This window comes from Temnothorax nylanderi, unplaced genomic scaffold (genome assembly GCF_030848795.1).
Source record: "Temnothorax nylanderi isolate EJ_2023f unplaced genomic scaffold, tnyl_v1.0 TNYL_tig0104_pilon, whole genome shotgun sequence".
NCBI lineage: Eukaryota > Metazoa > Arthropoda > Insecta > Hymenoptera > Formicidae > Temnothorax > Temnothorax nylanderi.
Genome location: NW_027249166.1, coordinates 71,255 through 92,085, shown reverse-complemented (window position 1 = coordinate 92,085; position 20,831 = coordinate 71,255). Strand labels below are relative to the sequence as shown.

Sequence of the window (20,831 nt, the reverse complement as noted above, 5' to 3'; positions counted from 1 at the left end):
GGACGCTCCCTTCTGCTTACCAGCGCGAGTTCTGATTGTCTTCTGCTTTCCTGCTTTCTGCTATTCTGCCAAGGTGTGAATTTTTCCGAAGAGCGTGGTTCTCGAACGCAGCCCTGCTGAACGCGTCCATTATTTCATGCTCAAAACGTGCGCGATCTAGGTATTCGCGACCAGTGTTGTGAATCGCGCCCGGTTTTTCGAGCATGCGCGGCGAATACAATAAAGTGAATGAAACATCTAATACGAAAAAAAAGGATGCACCGTTGATCGTACATAAAAAATTTTAAATTTAAGAAAATAATGAAAAATATTTATGTATAGATATATATACATAATCACATACATATAAATATAGGAAGTTTAATAATCTGTATTTAATAATGAAATTAAAGGTACGCTGAAAGAGGAAAGAATGCTGAAATAATTTCAAACAAAACACATGATTCAAAATAAAATATTTTTATTTGGCAGAAATATTAAGAATGCCAATATAGCTTTATTTTCTACAGGATGAGGAGCTAACCATCTTTTAAAAATATTTTTATCTAGCCAGGCACTTGAAAATTCTCTGATTCTACGTTAATTCTTAATAGCTCTTTTACCAATAAATTCCATTACGCACAAATATAAATAATTTGTATCTAACTTATTCTAAGCAAAAAAGGTGCATTATTTAAAATTCTAAGGACAATTTCGAGAATTCAGAATTTTAATTCATGAATATTAAGTCTGAAGAGAATATAATCAGGAGTATCAGGAACATATGATATTCAGAATATATGTATTACAATATTCTAAATAATCTAAATGCCTGATTTTCCAAATATTCATTTATTTGCAATACAAAATACAACAAAATTTTCCATCGTATGAGCCTAAAAGTATCTGTTTTGTACGTCTTGGTATTTACACAAAATATCAAGTTACGTGGTTAAAGTAAAATTTAACTCGTAATATTAACTGCACTTGTTTGAATCAGATTATAATTGAATTTGCATATCCAAAGATAAAAGATAAATTATTTATGCAATTAACTAACATTGTTTTATAAAAACATTTCTGTACAAAATTAATCATAAAATAATAGTACATATTATTATCTTACATTAAATACAATTTTAGTGAATATTTCGTGCTCTCGAAATTATGGATACATATGTCCATCTTCAATTTTCAACTATGAGAAAGTATCAAATTAAAGATAAATAATGAATACATCTGCATTAAGTAACATAGGAACTAAAATACGGTGTAACAGTATTTCAAAAACGATAACGTTAAAAAAACATTGAGTAGTACATGGCTCAGATAATCTACATGTATCACCTATTATCCTTTTTACGATCTATTTAATAAAATCTGCAAAAACACGCTAAACTCTCACATCACGACAGGCGATTTTGTTTAATGTATACTGCTAGCTAAATACCATAATATACAAAATCCGTTAAGCATAGCATCATCAGCAGTTCATGTAGTTGTATGAAAATACATCTAAACTTTTAAGGTAATAAATAAAAATTGCACGCTTGTTTTGGTCAGAGAGTATGTATGCCTTTTTAATGTAATTAGTTATCATTTGGAGTGTAGATGTTCTTCTTCATCGTCACTATAATCATCACTTAAATAATGATTATTTTGTGAAAACTCAAAGCGTCCCGTTTTCTTTGGTGGTGGACTGCAAAATGAGATACATAAAATAATTTCATACATAGTTATACATACATACTCAGATACGCATGAGAGATGTTTCATAGAGAGAGTATATTCAAAAACCGTACCTTGTCTGGTCTTCATCGTTGTGGCTGCTGTTACTACTGCTTGGGCTGCTATCCCTTTTCGGACTTGCCGGTGGTGATAACGCTTGCATTAAACGACCTTTACTCTCATTCCAAATTGTTGACTGCAAATATAAATTAAAAAATTCCAATCCAAAATCCATAGAAAATAAATTTTGAAATTCTCTAACTTTTGTACGTTTTGCAGACGATAATGGAGAATTTTCCCCATGACTAATAATCTTAAGATTTCTGAGCTACTTCTATCCTTGTTTAATGAGATTAGAAGCAAGAAACGTTGAAAATGTACAGCTGTTTATTAACTGTCAAGGGAAAGGGATATAGACCTCGGAGTATTTTCAAAGTGTGCTGAAGTGATATGCTTGCGTATCTTATGCTTGCGTATCTTTTTATTTGGAAATTGCACGCAAGAATTCTCAACGTTTCTCGCTTCTGATGTCATCAAATAAAGAGTGGCGAGTACCAGGAGCTTTAAATTTTAACATTTACAAGCAAGGATTACAAGAGAGTTTATGGGTGCGTTCCACTTATCGCTCGCAACGCTCGTGGAATCATTTCATCCTTGTTGTTTGTCAAATGTTAAACAAGGACGAAATGATGCTCGCGAGCGTTGTGAGCGATAAGTGGAAAGCAGCCTATATTATTAGAAGCAACATAAATTTGGAAGTTTGGTTAACACAATATAATCCTGAATGCAAATTCAGGCCAACATAAAATAAATAAGTATTAATAAAAAGAATGCAGTTCAGAGAGAAAAGGGCGATTAAATGAAATAAATAATTCTGAATAAAAATACTGAATAAAATATATATTTTAATTATTTTGGTTAATATTGCAAGAGAGGAAAACAGGGAAAACGAAACGAAAAATGGACGCAAGAGCGCCTCAAAAGTGCTTCCTTGTAGTAATACGTAGAAAGGACTTGTAAAGTGCACAAGTTTTGAATGCATTTGACCATAAATGTTAGATATGATATATGATATTTAAAAAAGTATAAGTACTTTTTAGAATAAGAGCATTTATGAAAATTGCGAGCAAAGTTCAAAATTCCAGGCTTCTTTATATATTTCCCTGATTTTTCTCGGTTTTCCCAGTTTTTCAGGTCTGTGGCAACCAATACATCTTCATACAATTCACTTTTTCTAGTTAGAGCATATTTAAAAGCATATTGAAAGTACCCATATGTACGCACATGTACACATAAACGTACATACCAATCTGCCTTCTCTTCCGAATAGCAAGAGGAAAGCATCGATAAAATCTCGAGATTTCTCTTCCCATTTGCTTATCATATCCATTCGTTTCTCACCAATGTTTTCCATTACTCGTTTCCCCTTATCTTTTAGGTCATCAAACTTGTTTTGTAGGCGAAACTTTTTCTCCTGTAAGATTCGTCTCATGAGCGTATTTGTTATAACTATTCTTTACATCTACTATCTTGTATCATTCTTCCAATATAATTACAAAGTAGTATTTTCTTTTTAATAATGTTTGTAACAATGTAAGTGTGACAAACGAATATTACATAATAATTGATAATCACTTACATTGAGAAAAGACACATTAAGTTCCTTTGCGCTGTAGCCTCGTGCGAGATTTCTTCTAACGTATATATCATAATCTTTTACTATCCTCGCAACTATATCCGACGTGGAAACACCTTCCGTTCTCTGTGTGGCTACAAACATGCCTTTAGCTTTCAATGTAGCATAAACGTCCGCTCCATCATCTGTCATATATGGTATATCATCATGAGCAACAAAGTCAATCTGTAATACAACATAGTTCATGTAATTTCTATATAAAATAAAATGCGCATTTTATTACACAAATTTAAAGGCATAAAAATATGAACGTACCTTGTGCTTTTTTATAAATTCATCATCAAGCTCCCAAGGTGCGTCTCGAACAACTTCATCTACGTATCTACAATGTTTAACAGCATCGTATCTTTCTAAGTCTGTCATTACAGTCCTTCCTTTTTGGCTATGTGTCAAATCATCGTTACACACTGTAAAATAAAATTATGGAGTTGACATACTATAAGTATATTTATATTTTATTTTAATAGTAGAATAGCGATGTAATAAATATGTTATGATTACAAGAAACATTTAAGATATAAGCATTAAATAACAACGTTTTCTTAAGCAATTTTGCATAATTACCTCCAACAATAAGATAAACATTTGGAAAAATATTCTTTGCTTGTAAAAGTTGCCGTGCATGTCCTTGGTGAAAGAGATCATAAATACCATCGGCATAAACTCTAATTTTCCTAGGAACTAAAAAAGGATTATTTAAGTGATATATATAAATAGGAAAATGAAATAATATTTAATATTTTTAATAAGAATCACGTTAAAACGTACCTTTACCACTTCTTGCTTGTTTTAAAGTAATTCGCGTGTTATAATCGCATGCATTTCTCTCCGCGATAGCATCTGGATCATCGCTGAAAGGTGCTTCTTTACAGATTGACTAGAATAAATAAGAAGAGAATACATTAATGAGATGATAAATAATAATCCATATAAAAAAAATAAATTAGACTGTTGATATTTAAAGTATGCAAATAATCACGTATGTTAAAAAAAATTTTTTTTCACGTTCTTAAATTTATATAGTCAGGACATATAATTAACGTGACAAAATTTGAATTTTTATTTTAGGATTACACTATATTTATCATTATTTCTTCAATTTGTCATGTTATATAATAAATAATATTACTCTTATCTTTTGAATATATTATACGAAATAAAGAGAAAGAAATAAAGTAAAGAAAGAAATAAGTATACTAAATAAAAATAAAAACTTACTGGAAATCTTTCCTGACAAACAGAAACTTGACCATTACAATCCTTCAAAAACGTTAAACCCGCACTGCTACTTTCGTTGTAATTCTGTTGGGATCCCCAAGTCATTGTTCTTTTAATACAATTCAGTAATATATATATTTATAATAGAGATGTGATTTTTATTTTTCTATCTCAAATATTGTAATTAATATTTTATATTAAAAGCACTTGATAATTTAAAAATAAAGACCCCGCAGACCGCATTTAACCACTTTCAGATATTACATAACTACCGAATATATATATATATACAAAAAGTCGGATTGTACTCAATATGCTTAAATTCAATATATATGCCAGGGTATGCTTCAATAGAAAGTTACTGCTCAAGACTAGCAGGCAATATAGCATTTCCTCAGCTTTTATCACTATTAGATATGCCAATCTGGAATCACGCCAGACTTATTATCAGTTAAAATGCAATATTACGTATTATCTGTAGACAACACTTTCCACGTTAAAGATTAGCCCCTCCTCAGTATTGTATTTAATAACAGTAGACCCAACATACCCAGAGTTTATAAACGTAACACGTGTATCGCTAGTTACATGTTTTAACGTTGCAGTCCAACAAAACTGAATAATCAAATGAGATAAATATGTACATACGTGTACGTTAATCTATGCACGATATAAATATACATGTGTGCATGATGAAAAGGTCACTTATGTTACATTCATAAGTAGCGAAAATAGATCTCTTGGGAAATACGCGAGTCTTGCGTAAAACGCCTTGCCACGTGCCTACGTTTCCACGCCGAACCGATAGCGCCGACTTTTGCGTTTATTTGTTCGCACCGAGATTCCGTATCAATAAAGGCCTGTTCTTTTTAACTGAACTTCCTGCACGGTTCATCTGTCCTCTCTTTCTTTTCACGTTGGAGAAAAATGAAAAGATCTGTGCAAGAAAGTTCGGCTAAAAAGAACAGGCCTGATGTTTGTTCTTTTTCGAAGACCTTCCCGAACTGATTGCACGTTAATGCAATAAATTGGAGCTGGAGTATATTTTGTTTCGCTCTAATTCTAATTTATTATTTATCGCACCAATTTGCAGCAGTTGAGGAAGTTCTTCGTAAAGAAACAAACGGAATGCTTACAGGGTGAACCGGAGAGTCTTCCCTGGAGCAGGACGCTCTTTCTCCATTAACGCTGTTCTGGTGGGTAGCAGTAGTCAGCATAGTTTCCTCCCTGGTGCGCTTCCTGGACATTTTCTTACGTTTGCAATGTTGTTGCCATGCAGCCTCGATTTAACTGCAAACGAACAAGCACTTGATTACTCCGATTACCCACTGTCAAATTTACGGGATTCCGCGACGCGGGATCTGTCGTTAATAACTCGTGTAACTATAGCGATACACAAATGCAAGGGGGAAAAGAAAGCTTCTCGGATCGAAGAATCGCGACGGTTCCGCACGAGCGGAACGTCCTCGCTGGAGGTCGAAATCGACTCCGGGGACCCAGGGTTTAAGATAGAAGAAAAATTCCAAGGGTTAATCACGCTATCGCGGACGCGATAGCGAGCGCGTAATCGGCGGCATCCTCGCGTCGGCCGGACGCGGGCCACGGGGGGACGCGGCTCTCGGAATCCGCGATTCGCCGGTTGACGTCACGGCGGTGCCGCGCCTGCGAGCGGCATGCCACGCACGCTCGGCCCGTTGAAGAAGGAAAAACTCGGAGCGCGAGACGCGATCGTCTCGGAGAGGTAGAAGGCCAAGAAGGGCTCGGGCCCTTAGGTGGTGCGTCGTTCGTGCGGGGCACTTACGCGTCGGCGGTAGACCCTTTTCGCGTAGACCCGTTCGGCTACGGAAAAGAAAGGTTGGAAAGGACGCTTCCACGTCGGGGTGATTCTCCTCGGCGCCCGGAGCGCGATCGCGATCCAACGATAATACGGAGTACGGACTGCTACGCGACGGAACTCGCGACGCAACTCGCGACGCAAACGCGACTTCTGTGGAGCCGCAAGCGTCCGCAACGTGTTCGTGGTTCGTGCGCGAGTCGCCTCCGACAGCTGACCCAGCAGACGCTCGCCGCGATAGGTCTGAATGGTCTGATTCCTCGGTATAGCTGCGCCCCTCGCACCTACTCATCCTCCCTCCTTCTCTCGCCCGCCGCTCACGCCCGTACATCCGTCTCGCTTCGGGTGCGGGAAGAGTACAACCTCTTTATCGGGAGCCCTAGGCCTAGGCTAACGGCTTAACGCGGGACAATGACAAAAGTTGACGCGCGTTGTTGTTTGGAGTCGCTGAAACGGGTTCGTATTTTGTATAGCGTGAAACGTGTGCGCGAAGAAAAAAGTAACTGACCAATCGCACGTTCAACGAGGGCACGCCGCGTCGCCGCGCTTGACGATTGGCGGATCTGAATTCGTAAACGAGCGTTAGCTCCGTGGTCCGTTCTCCGTTTGGTAGAAGATCGACAAAACGGGGAATTTCCTTGGTTTTGATTATCATTCCAGTAGTGAGTCAATCCAGGAAAATTGCGTGTTTATACTGTTTATTATAAAAAACTATAGCATAGCTGGTCTATATTAAGTTAGAGCTAAACTAAGGGAATTTTCAAACTGGAGTAGAATGGGTTGAACTGAATAAAAAAAGTCCTGTTTTGCGATTATGGCGATAAGTAATTAATTATTAATTAGTAAAGATATGCGGGTCAGCGTGCGTTTGCGCAATTTGGCGAGGAGACAGCTCAGCGTTTAACATTGCTAACATTGCTACACGCGCGTGGGCGAGTTGCGAGGCACTGCGACTTGGGAGTTGGGAGGAGCGCTGTGTAAATAACAACGGCTATACTGAGCAACATTATTTGTGTATAGCTGTGTTGTTTACTTGTTTATAAAGCGCTTCTCTTTTCTGCTGGGAAAACTAAGTGCAACACCGGTGCACCCTGCGTGCAATTTTATTGTTCTACTGACAAAAACTTGTCAAATTTTAAACATTGAAAATATGTGAACTGATTTTCACTGTGCAACAATAAAATTCCACTCAGGGTGCACCAGTGTGTTACTATAAGTTTCTCCAGTAGAAAACTCTATAAAAATCGTATTTCCAGTTTTTGTCAAAATGGAGTTTATTTATGTTTTTCAACATATCAGGACTTACACTGTATAATTGTTAAAGGGTCCATTATTATTAGTTCTTAAGATACAATGTTTAGAAAAAGTCATATTAGAAATAGAAATAATGTTCATAGCAATAATGAACTTTTTAAATCTTGTTTTCTCTAAATTTATAATAATGGAGATACAATTCTTTTCCTCTAAGGCACAGATACGTATATATTGCATAACGTCGAAATTTCTTGGTGGGTTGGATGAAATTTCGAAAGCCGTAAGTTGGGGATTCTTGCGGTAGACAATGCACGATTCGAGATTCGCTATTTTGTTAATTGCATAGACTTATATAATAGTTAACCGATGTATGAGATTATAAGTCTGGCGCCAGCTTTATTGTGTTATTAGATATAGCTTCTAGAGAGAGATAAACCTCCAAGGAATATCCCGATAAATAAAGTGGTGAAATAAAATCTGTCTTAATTTTTTTCTTTCATCACGAGATATCTATATTAAGATTAAATTTCAAACTAAACTAAATTGAATTTAATAATATAAATTAAATTTAAATTAAGATTGAATTAAAATTTAATTTAATTTAGTCCAATTCTAATGTTCGAATTTCTTCAAATTTTATTAATACGATGGACGATATTTTTCAGTTGTGACAATAAAAATAGCACAAACGCCTAAAGAGTAAGAGATTTACCGAGCGAAAAGACTCGCATCGCGTTCTGAATCAACATCTATTTGGAACTGTATAGCAATATCATGAGATTTTATGTCCGTTTCTACCAATGCCGATTAACTTTATATCTCGGTTTAACTTACTTTTTATCCTTTTCTAATTTTAAGAATTAGAAAAAGATAAGAAGCAAGTCAAACCGAGATTAAAGTCAATCCTTATTGATAGAAATGGACATGTATGTAACAATTCCTTTTCCGGGAACAGAGTTCAACTAATCTCTTTCGCGCGGGATTCGCAGAACGCGATCTCATTCGCCCGGCAAAAGAAAGAAAACGCAAAGCCGAAAGTTTTTTCAAAACTTCGCCACGCATCACGCATATATGTATACGTGAGTTCCTCCGCGCAACGCGTGATTTTGCGCGCATTGTGCGCATGATTTGTTTCGCCGTATATTCGCGATCGCCGCGTTTGTCGCCGGCGATCTTCCTTCCGCTTTCTCTATACATTCTTTCGTTTACGACACGTACCGTTACATTCCATCGACATTTCGCTGAATTAGCCCCGCGCTAATTAATACCGGACGCGCCCCGTTCAGCGAACAAAGAAAGTCAATAGAAGTTAATTTCAAACGTTTCGCAAACAACGCTCCCGGCAGCTCCCGGCGTCTGCGTGGTGAAACGTCAGTGCAGCTGAACGTTTAATTCGCTCCGCTCATTTCTCTCCTTCTTTCCTCATTTCAGTAAACACCAAATTAACATGCAATTTACATGCCAGTTATAATTTCCTAATCAACAATGTAAATACCTGTGTTATATTGCATTTACATTGCTGAGTAGGACCTCATACCTAGCGCGTAAGTTCCCAGACAGCACAATGTCTTAAAGACGTCCTAAAGACGTCTTTTGCGTCCCGATTTTGGACATTGTGCTGTCTGAGTTGCATGTCCCTCGGTGCGTGCTGGGATCCAGCGTCCAACTGTACCCTAATTGTTTCACATTTCAAGCGCAGGAAATAGGCATAACGCGGCGCAGCTACGAGGAACAGATAACTGTCATCGGCACGTGACAATGTTGCCCCGTGAGTCACGAATGGTCACGACAAGGAACCCGCTCTCGGCTCCCACGTCGCGTCGCATCGATCACGGGCGTCCACCCTCGGAAGTGCCGCTATACCGACGCGCGGCGTGACACGTCGCCGGAAGTACGACGGCACCACACGTATATACCGCGTCGTGGGACTCGTGGGAGTCCCGCGCACCGCCGGGATTCTCCGACGCCCTTATCGCGCGTCGCAGCGTTTATTTATTTATCTTGAAATCTCGAAGATAAGCGCGACAATGCAATGCCAGAATGCCTTACCGTTGGTCACTCCGTGACGGCCGCGCGCATTCGTCCGGGTCCGGCGGCCTTCGAAATTTGCCGGGCGTCGCGACGACGGGGAGCGTGGGAAGCGTCGACGCGCGATATCTCGCAACCGAGCCTCCGCTAGCTCCACCGGGGAAGGGAGAGAGATTTCCGCGATTCTTATAGCCGCGCGATTAGAGGCTTATCGGCTCGGGCGCGCGCACGCGTCCGATAATCCCGGATACGCGCGACGATCCTCCCGCGGTTTCGCGCTCTTTATTTTATCGACACCTCGCCGCGCACTGCGTCCGCGTCGCGCGTCCGCTTTGGCCGCTTTATCGTCGCGGACACGTATGAGCGCGGCCGCCGCGACGGAGCACGGAGCGGCGATAGAGCGGAGCGGGCGCTATCCGCGTCCGCGACTCTCGGGCGAGAGGGCGACGATGACGTAATATCGGATGATCGCCGGCGTCATGTGCGCGCCCGGCCGTTCCGCATGCCGGCCTGCACGTATATGTCCACGCGCGCGCGGATGCGTGTATGTATGTATGTGGAATACGGCCCGCAAAAAGCGGAGAAGACAAAAAAAAAAGTGCGGACGCGAAGCATTCTCGGAATTTTTCCGTCGGGGTTTTTCCGTTCGAGAGACCACCGATCGCGATGTAAATCGGTGAATCCGAAATGAGATCTCTCGGTTTATGTTATCAAAAATTTAAAATATAAATGCGACTTATGATACTTATGTTTTATATTTTGTAAAATAAATCTGATCGTATATGCACAAAATCATATTTTTAATTTATTTTATGTGTGTATGTGGATCATCGTATTCAGTTTATTAATAATGATTACACAGGGGTAACCCTCGAATAATGCGATTAATTAGTTCTGTGTTATTGAAAACCATGCAATTCAAGGTTTTAGATAAAATTGGGTATTTGATTTCAAAGGATTATTAAAAAAAAAAGAAACTTTTTAAAAAAGTAAGGTTGTCACAATTTTTTATCGTGCAAGTACCGTATTATTCATCTAAGGTCACCTGATACACATAATGAGTGCGAACGTGACGGTCGTAAGTCTGTTTTAATAGCTGGCGCTGTTGTACTTTCTGCATTTGAAATGAAGTATATAATTACATAATTACAGAGGAAAGAAAGGAAAATGAGAGGCATAGAATTTCAGCTGCGAGGAGCAAACTTGTACACTCGCAAATCGGAGATCAACGGCCACGACTGGAGACGCAGCCTTCCGTATCAGAACGCCAGTCGTTATGCTTCAGCGCTTCGCCTATTCTCTTTTAATTCTCAAACTCAATTTGTGAGGGAAAGATTTAGAAAAACAATATTCGAGCACGAGCGCGAAAAATATTTAAGAGAGTTACTGTATAAGCGTATATAAGCGCGAGATGCAAAGTATACCGTTACGCGAATTACGCTCTCAAATCAGGTTTCCCCCGTTACTTTAAAACATGTGTGCGTTTTCATTTTACGGCGGATCACCGGCCGCTTACCTCGCAAAATTGCGGGCGCATGATGCACTGTAAATTTCATCATTTCACGCGTTCGAGTGAAGAAAGGCAGCGTATCGATTTTCCGTTAACCGCATTTTCCGGTCGTCTTTAAAATAAAATAAAATAAAATAAAAAGAAATAAAGGGTCTGAGATACATTCGAAATTTGATTTCCATTTTATTTTGATTGACGACAGCTTAATCTTTTCCCTGTTTTCACTAGCTAATTATAGATGCATGTTAATCGGCCGTATAAAAAGTTCGATATCAGGACTGAGCTGTCCGTTCACGTTGACCTGTTACTCTCCCAATATATTGATATTGAAATACGAATTAGTCATGTAAAATGAAACGGCAAAATGCGAGTGCTATAAATAAATGCATTTGCAATATCCGCCGTTATATTGTGACATACGATGCAAGTGTTAATGCCTTGGGAAATCATACGCGCCACGCTCGTCAAGTATCTACGAAAATATTTTATCGTTTCGCGACAGTGATCGATAAAGCGACACTCCGTAAATTGATACGAATGATGTGTGCATGATATTTTTAACTATTCCAACTTCAACGGTACGTTTGAATTGCATGCCGATAATTAATACGCATTTCTTTTGCCTCTCTTATCGGCTTTTACACGTCATGGAAACGCCTATAGGATAGTTATCGTATAGCCTTGTAATAAATTTTACTCGAAGATAATTATACTGGGCGAGATAAACGTCAAACGACGACGAGCAGTTAACTCTTATTGATTATTTAAGACGACTTAACTCTTGCAAAAATTTAACAATGTACGATGTATATTATACGTTCTATTTAACGCAAAGTTTTGCAAAATATACATACTGGCCATTAAATTGAATTTATTAAAATTAAGATGTATATGAATGTAGGTGAAGCAAAACAAACGATTACAAAGCTGAGATTTATTTTAGCTAGTAATGATTTTAAAATAATCTCTATATAAGAATTATAATTTTTCCTTTCTTTTCACATTGATTTTTACTCTCTTTTTCTCTCTCTCTCTCTCTCTCTGTCGCAAATGTGTATCGCATAAACGTCATGAACAGTCCAGTATCGATTCTTCCGTATGTATTTGCTGCAATTATGTGCATCTTACAAGATCGTGTTGTTGACTTTCGGTGAAATAACGAGGCAGTGCCTACCGTATATCATGGATACTTAACAATCGGATACTTCAACTCTATACGTGTTCGCGATATTTTTATATACTTTGACGTATGTACAAATAAATGTTTATTCTTTACTTTTACTCCTCTACACGTCTTAGTAAAAAAAAGGTTGTTATTTACTTGGAACATTTACGGTAAGAGTAGCCGCGATGGTGTAAAAAACTAGAGGTAAAACTTTTTCCATCGGTGAAATTTCGAGACAATCGCAAGTAATCGGAGTACATATTTTATAAATAAATAGTAACAAGAACGGAGGCGGGAGCCGTTTAAATGGATTATTTCGCTCAGTCCTTTTCAACATCTCAATTCTCATCGTGTTACATCAGCCGAAGGAAACGTAATGCATTCCGTATTATCAAATCGCTTTTTTTGTATATCTTTTATATTTCTTCTTTTTATTCTCGAGTAACACATTTTGGTTTTACGATAAGAATAATGTTGTAAAGTTACAGTTAAGTAAGCATAACTCAATACGAATTAGCTGTAAGATTACAAGAAAAATTTGCGGCACTTGAAAACATAAAGTTTTAATGTATCTCTATCTAAATAAGAAAAAAAATGTATTCGTTATAGTCGCGGAGTCACATCTTACTGATCTCGAATCTAAAAATTTTAAAACTCTTCATTACGTTTCATTCAAAAGGCATTCGTATATAGAGCTCAACATTGCAACATTAAATTGCATCATTAAATAACATGTATCTAAATTTAATAATAAAAATACCTAAATCACAATGTCACGCGTTCACTTCATGGCTACAATGAGGCTTTCCAGTCTATCTTGCATTATCAGCTTTGTTACCTTACCGGAACGTGGGATAGCTTGAGAATGTTGACGCAATTTAGAAAGATCACAGTGACAAAATCATAATTCCTTAACGTTATACTCGCATAACAAAGCTATATGTATGTACTATGCAATTTTTACAAAGCCATTTTTTTTAAAAGATGATTTAGCATCGTTCGACTCTCAATGGCAGGAGAATGTTCTCGTTTGAATGTCTGATTTAAGTCGATGTCATTATTCATAAACTTTTTTAATAATGTTCACCAATGTGATGTAGAAAGAAAAGAGGTATATATACAACAAGTATATATATATATATATAAAATATTGGATTTAAAATATTTTAGGGATATACAGTTTTAAATTCTGCCAATGTGAGTTCATTTATAATCGATAAAATTTCTGTCGACTTAGCTTCATTCGTAGAAGCATTATAAATCGAACAGTGACAAATCCTAATTTTACTTCAATTATTCAACAATCCCTGATAATAGAAAACTAATCAAATCTGATAATGATACAGAAATACATACTTAACAAGTATGTGGATAATAATATGTAGAATGCTTAAATATATCTGCGTGTGTATATATAACTAGGCTGGAGCAAATGTTTTATAGGTACAATATACCTACAATATTTGCGATTTTTTTTTCGGGAGATTATTTAACACGAGCAATAATTTCATTTGTTACGATGTTAAAAATTCAACTTAGTGCACTGAGTGCCTCGTGAAGCGCCTGTTGTTGATCTGTTGTTAACTGCATTATGATCGCCTGGAATATCGTGTCGTTTTTCTGGAAAGAAATAAAATTATTTGTCATTTATTATGTATATTTATTATATTATCCGAAAGCTTGCAACGATAAGTATAAATAGACTTCTTGCCCATACACACCTGTATTTCTCTAACGATACTAAGGATTCTAGACATAACGGGATGGTCGGTAGGCACGGCTTCTCTGAACAACGCTTCGGCAAAGAAACTTATAAGTCGTGGCAAATGCGCATTATTCGTTCCTAAAACTACTGCGTGATTTGCTTCGATCAAATCGCATAGATATCCGTATACGTGAGGGGCTTCATCTTCATCTTCGACAACTGGCAGCCAAGTTAGCCTGTAAAGAAGCGTTTAGAGTGAAGTTTATGAGTTTATATTTATTAAATAACAATTTCTTAAAATATCAATTTACCAGTGTGGAAGAATCTCATCGACGTTGATTGCTTTGTTATTGTATTTGAGAATTTTAGTCACTGCTGAAATAGCATTTTCAGTAGGGTTTACATTCTCTGGCGACCTAGATTCGGGATCGCTAATAACTTCCATCAGTTTTGGTAAAGCTTCTGCACACGCTTGCGCAAAGCCTTCTCCACCAAATTGGCCTAAAACTCCGCAGCCATAAGCTGCTGCCTGCCTAACTTCTGCGGATTTGTCAGAAACGTACTGAATCATGGGTCGCAAAAAGAGATCTTGATATTTTGCGCAGTCAGGTCCTCCGAATTCTATAACGTCGTCAAAGACGCATAAAGCCCATTGGTGATCCGCCCATGATCTTTCGGGGCTCAGTAATTTTACGAAATGTACGCATATTTGATCAAAGAATGGGAAGAATGAAGACTTGTGAGTTGTAAATAAGGCATGCAAAATGTCAGCAATTTTGCTGAGCGTGTATACGTCCTCATTGTCTTCATCAGCAAGTTGTTCTTCAACAACCTAAACCAATAAATATAGTTAATACAAATCAATATAATTTTATAACATTATTCATTTAATTATTTAAAAAATTGCTATCAAGTTTTATAGACAACAGACTTTATAGATTACTATACATAGATTATTACCTCATCACAAATTATTACCTCATCATAATCTTCATCTTTTCGTTTCTCCAATCTAGCAACTGCTCTTTCAAAATGTTCTTTAAGTAACTTATCTAAAAGTCGTAAAAGTTCAGTCATATGCGGTGCACTTAAGCAACCTGCGCCCAATGTCTCGATACATTTTGCTAAAGAGGACAATAATTCCAACAACACTTCCGATTCTGGTTCTGTATCGATAGCTTTCAATAGATCTGGGCAAATATATGCCCACATGCCTTCTAGATACTGTGGACCTGTAAACATTGATATGTGCGATAAGACGGTTGACGATAGAAAAGTTACGTGGTTCTTCAGTAAAAATATTAATCATCTAATAACCTTTTATTTTAGCACAGTCGAGAAGATACGGCAAACTTGCCGCAGCTGCAGTTCTGACACCGTCGTGGAAGTAAAACTTCAACATCGGCACCATTAATCGCACCACTTCTTCCGCATAATCCGCAAAGCCTTCCTTTAATTCCCGCGCGTAACAAACCAACATCTCGCACGCAGAAGCCTTGTCCTCCAAACCAGCTGTTTTGATTCCAAAGTTTTGTTGCTCTCCTAGTGAAACAAACTGCCAATCAAGATCACCCTCAATGCCTTCCATGTCTTCATTGTCTAGTAATGCAACTTCAGGTTTCATAGCGGCTGTTCGCAATACGGGTCCCATTACTAATGGTAAGTACTGTTCAAATTGTTTTCCTATAAAAAAAATACAAGTGTTTTTAAGGAATTGTGTGATTATAAAAACTTCTTGCAGTACGGTAGAACGTGGAATGTTCAAAAATGCATAAAAAGTCTTCATTATGTAATATCTTACCAAGAATTTTACAAATCCTGGCCCAAGCAGATATAAGATAGCTGGTTTGCGGATCGTCATCAGGAAGATCACCTTCTGAATGTGTTTTGAGTAACATATCCATAACATCGCTAGCATCGGCAATAAACTGTTGAGATTAAACAATATTAATATACACAATATATAACAATATATAATTGATAATTATGAGGTTTTTATTCAGAAAACATCAAGGTATCAGAAGATTTAATCACCTTTTCTGGGCCAACAGCTAGGCCTATCAGACTGACACATTCGATAGTCTTGCCTCGTAATATTTTGTGTTCCTGCTGAGTCGCATTTTGAATAATATATTTTAAACAAGGCATTAGCCTGTCGTAATAAGCTACAAATTGCTCTTCGCATGTATCCGCAACCGAGGCAATTGTCGTGACAACCTGTATAAACAAAAAAAGAATCAGTTTTACAATAAGTCCTAACTTTTCGTAAACGTTTATTTATATTTTACAATTTATTATAACTCGAGGATTTAACGTGGTTTTATGTGGAAATGGCAAAATTATAATTGGCGGATTTCGGATTTGATTCTTCATTTTAAATTCATAATCTGCATAAAGCAACAGCTCCCATGGGCGACTGGATATAAAAAGCATAGAGCTAAGGATAACTCAACTTACCTGTTCCAGTACGAGCTTAGTTCCCTTTTCAACTAATTCGTGGAATTTAGCAGTCAGGATAGATTCAAGTTTAGCCATTATGGCATCGAGGTATGGAGTGAGAATATTTTTGGGACAATCTTCGCTAAAGTTTACAAGAGCGGCGCCAGCGTGAGCTTGAACTCTGGGATTTGCGTTATCGTCCAACACCATCAATAATCCAGGGATAACTTTATCATGAAATTTCTTTTCAAATATGGGCGAAAAGTCTGTAGACATTTGACCTACTGCGTTGCAGGCAGCGTATCTTACACGAGGATGCTAAAAAAAAAAAGACCCAACATTACTTAATTTATCCACGAATTATATTTTTATATTATATTATGTTTGTACGAATGGAACTATATGTTCCAAAACTATGACTACTATTACTACTAGCAGTAGTCAGCTCTCAGGAACCGCAAAGAACAAATTTTGATTTTCTGTATTACTAAAACAGTAATACAGAAAGAATTTGTGTCCTGTGCTTAATTTGCCACAATTGTATCACTAGTCATATCCAAATGAATACAACTGTCGGATTTATTTGTGGCTTAGTAAATTACATACATATAATTTAATGTAAGAAGAAATAATTTCAAACTAATAGCTGATGTCGAAATAAAATTATGAAGCAAGCGTGTCTTTGTACTTACCGGATCTTGTAAATATTGTATGACTCCGTCCATTATTTGTGGTAAAAGAGTTTCCATTTGCTTGTGGCACCCTTCACCAACAGCTGAGATAGCCATAAGTGCTGCATGTCTAAATAATGAAAAATATATTTTTATATACACAATAGATAAGAATAAAGATATAAAATTTTATTATTTAACAAATATTTAAAAAGCTGTATGTTTTTGTAATTATAGCAGTCATATCGTACAACTGCCAATTCTCGTTTTAAACATCCAATGAGAGTCTCAGACCAACTGCCAAAACGGCAGCTGGGAAAGAGAATTATCTCATTCGTTATTCTATCACAGACGTAACGCAATTACATAAAAGTATGTAACTGCTGACTTTTCTGTGAATACGTTCATAAATATCATATATATATATATATATATATATATATATATATATACACTATTAAATATTAGATATCGATATGGTCATGGCTTATACTATAACTAAATATATAAAAAATAAAGATTGTTTACCTATACTTCCAATCATTGTTATTTAACATTGTAGGGATATTTTGGACAATTTGTGGTAGCATAGTCTTCCCTCCCAGGCCACACGCCAATCTATCTAAAGCACTTTCCGCAACTACAGTGTTGCTATCGTTATCTTCCTCGATAATTTCATCAGAGAAACTCCATTTTTCATCTTCTTCCAAATCAGTCATCATCTTCAATACCAATGGTACTAAAGATACAATGTATTTTTCACCAACTTTGCGTACCATAGCTGGTGCAGTCTCTGCTAGAGTTACCAAAACTTCTAGTGCCAATTGCCTCCAAGAGTCAGGCATCTCTTCATTGGAGAATACATTCATGCACATTTGCATAACATTGTCTAATTGTCCCCTGAGGAATTTTGGCGTGGTTTCAGCAAGGTCTATCAACACTTTTATAAGAGCATCATCATCTTGCTTTTCTATAGATTGGGCGGTTACTTGTACAAGCGCTGGAACTAGTTCTGAGAAATGCTTGTGTATATTTTCCTCTTTGTCATGTAATGTTATAAACGCTCCAATTGCTCTTACTGCTTGAAACCTGACCTGTGTGACAAGAACAATTGCAATTATTACAATTACTCTTATAGAAAACTTGGGATAATTAAAAAAAATTTGTTTAGGATGTCAACACAAATGTAACTATTCCATATAAAATGTATGCCCCGTATCTGTCTGTAAATTAATACTTTACAAGTTACAGTCATCAGAAGGCATATATTTCTTTAGGAGAAATTATGTGACGAGTAATCTCATCTTGTCGAGACTCGCGTATCTATCTCCCGTTAGACTAAATAAAAGTACGAAAAATAAATGAGTACGTAAATTTCACATTACCTCATAATTTGTCGGGTCTAAAACAGATTGTTGTAACATTTGTTTTATAAGATCGAGATGATTTGCTTGTTGATTTCCAAATACGCCTGGGACGGATCTGCATGCACATTTAATACGCTTTACTCTCATATTCTTAATAAATACACCACTCATACAAGATAAATATAAAGGAAACTCACGTAAACATACGAAGCGCGCTCTCTTTTAATGCCGACAACGGACTATTCGCGCATTGAAATAGGAACTGAAGAAACTCCGGCCACTGATTATTACCATCTTCGTCTATTAAATTCCTGGCAACTTCGGCTGCAACGTCGCAAACTTTACGTCGGATACTTTCGGTTTGTTCGGTTTGGACTGATAGTAAAATTTGTTCCTTCAATTGGATTTGCGCCTCCGGTGGAATCTGTGAAATAATTGCATATCAAATTTATCTTTAACTGACCTTTGATTCAGACGTAGATGATTATTAAGTTAATTTCTCGATAAGAAGCGTTTAAGAAACAAAGTAGCAATAATGCTAAATTGAAAAAAGCTTATTTTAAGAAAGATATTTTATGTAGCAACTGGAAATTAAGGAAAGGAGCTTTTTAGACTACCTTAGGATAAAAGTCCAGAAATTCTGAAGAGAATAACCGACGCAACAGTACTGCGGCTATGGCCCGCATCTCTTCTGCAAGCGTGCCATTGCAAACGGTAGTTAACAGAAACGTCACCTTGCTTTCCACTGGAAGATTTCCGTACGCCTCCTAAATAATTTCAGTTTCTCATTAAAAATATCGTTGATTATTTAAGATCTTTGTTAAATTCCTAACGACATAAGATAAGCTTTCCAATCAAATAATACAATTCCTTTAGAAAGTTAAGCTATAAAGTTTCTTTATTCAAAATTTCCTACAAATTTATATCTATCTAAAAAGCATCAATTTTTCCTTTGAAGAATGAAACACATAATTTTCTATAAGAAAAATCAAATTTTACAAAAGTGCAAAAGAAGAAGCGACATCACTTAATGATAGAAAATTGTAAAGTCATTGTAATGTCTTTATCCTGTTGTTATATATTATACGTCATATACAAAGCAATGTGCAATGAATATATCTACAGATATTTATCTTCATAGATGCCAAAATCCAAGCTCTCTCTCTTTCAGTCTCTCTCTCTCTCTCTCTCTCTCCCTCTCCCTCTCCCTCTCTCCTGAACTAAATTTACCAAGCTGGATCTGACGCATTTAGTGCGGAGTACATATCGTAATCGACGCACGTATGAATATTCGACGAATTACGCTCGACACGTGATCGTGCCGTGAGTCAAGGTAAAAGGCGTATATAGAGCGCGCCGAGCGGCATCAAAGTCGCGACTCGCGAGCCGATATTCTCGGGCGGCTCGCGAATATCGCGAACCAGAGGAACGACGATGCACGCGGTGCACGCCACGATGTCGCCGGAAATCGCGTGGCTCGCGTGTGTAGGCGGGAAACCGAGACGCATCTCGCGTGGAACGCGCGTGCCGCGCGGGGACGAACGAACGCATGGCCGGACGTTAATCGCGTCGATCGCGAGCCGGCGGGCGAGTCGCGGTGCCCGTGAAAAAAAAAAAAAAAAGAGCTCGGAGCCGAGCACGCCGGCGAGCGTCGGGGTCGGGGCATCCGTATCGCCCGTACACGCGGAGCTGACGGATGGCACGCGGGGCGCGCGATGCTTCGCATGCGGGGGGGGACACCATTTTGGATTTCTTGACCGATCGCGCGCGGATAGGCGCGTCGCGGAAATGCCGGAAATTCGACGCCCGGTCGTCGCGCTCGACGGATTCCTCACGGTCGACGATGATCGACGGACCGGCGACGTCGCCGCTCGACGGGCCGCGTCGCGCGGCCGGAGCAGCCCGCGCGCGAGCTCTGACACAACACGTCGGCAACGTGCTCGGCACGACGGAACGTGCCGCGATCCGCGCGGGCCGCCGCCGGGCGGCCCGCGGCACCATCCCGGCGCGCGATCGACGTCGAGCGGGCGCGACCGCGAGAATTCACCAGGCGTTTACACGTACCTCCGCCCGCGTCCGGACATCGTTGTCTGTGCTGAGGAGTGTATTCAGAAGCTGTTGAAACTGGTCGAGGTCTGCCGCCATTGTTACCGAACGAACACGAACGAATGAAGCCAAGCGCACAGCCGCACACTTGCCCCCGAGTCGATCTCGTCATGCGACGTGGCCAACGTCGC

The 20,831-nt window shown here is 38.2% G+C and overlaps 2 protein-coding genes and 1 non-coding gene across 6 annotated transcripts; all 3 read right to left on the bottom strand.

Moving 5' to 3' along the window:
* Positions 1-443: 443 nt before the first annotated feature.
* LOC139775747 (choline-phosphate cytidylyltransferase A) lies at positions 444-10,145 on the bottom strand. 4 transcript variants are annotated; one of them, XM_071712000.1, is made up of 10 exons: positions 9,759-10,145; positions 5,758-5,911; positions 4,622-4,705; positions 4,172-4,280; positions 3,968-4,084; positions 3,659-3,810; positions 3,347-3,568; positions 3,014-3,181; positions 1,782-1,903; positions 444-1,678 (listed from the first exon to the last, which is right to left on the bottom strand). In XM_071712000.1, the coding sequence occupies exons 2-10, from the start codon at positions 5,866-5,868 to the stop codon at positions 1,576-1,578; spliced, it is 1,188 nt and encodes a 395-aa protein (XP_071568101.1). In that variant the 5' UTR covers positions 5,869-5,911; positions 9,759-10,145; the 3' UTR covers positions 444-1,575. The 4 variants fall into 4 exon arrangements, with proteins under 4 accessions (XP_071568101.1, XP_071568103.1, XP_071568102.1 ...); XM_071712002.1 differs by lacking the exon at positions 9,759-10,145 and adding an exon at positions 6,740-6,873; XM_071712001.1 differs by lacking the exon at positions 9,759-10,145 and adding an exon at positions 6,423-6,708.
* A 1,261-nt stretch (positions 10,146-11,406) lies between these two features.
* Karybeta3 (karyopherin beta 3) lies at positions 11,407-20,818 on the bottom strand. Its single transcript, XM_071711998.1, has 14 exons — positions 20,659-20,818; positions 19,212-19,361; positions 18,792-19,018; positions 18,613-18,709; positions 17,756-18,321; positions 17,249-17,357; positions 16,575-16,874; positions 16,152-16,334; positions 15,919-16,045; positions 15,435-15,800; positions 15,096-15,349; positions 14,429-14,949; positions 14,134-14,353; positions 11,407-14,032 (listed from the first exon to the last, which is right to left on the bottom strand). The coding sequence occupies exons 1-14, from the start codon at positions 20,737-20,739 to the stop codon at positions 13,943-13,945; spliced, it is 3,291 nt and encodes a 1,096-aa protein (XP_071568099.1). The 5' UTR covers positions 20,740-20,818; the 3' UTR covers positions 11,407-13,942.
* LOC139775776 (small Cajal body-specific RNA 8) lies at positions 18,430-18,560 on the bottom strand. The gene has a single exon (XR_011718924.1). It is a non-coding gene; the product is annotated as a small Cajal body-specific RNA 8 (non-coding RNA).
* Positions 20,819-20,831: the final 13 nt, after the last annotated feature.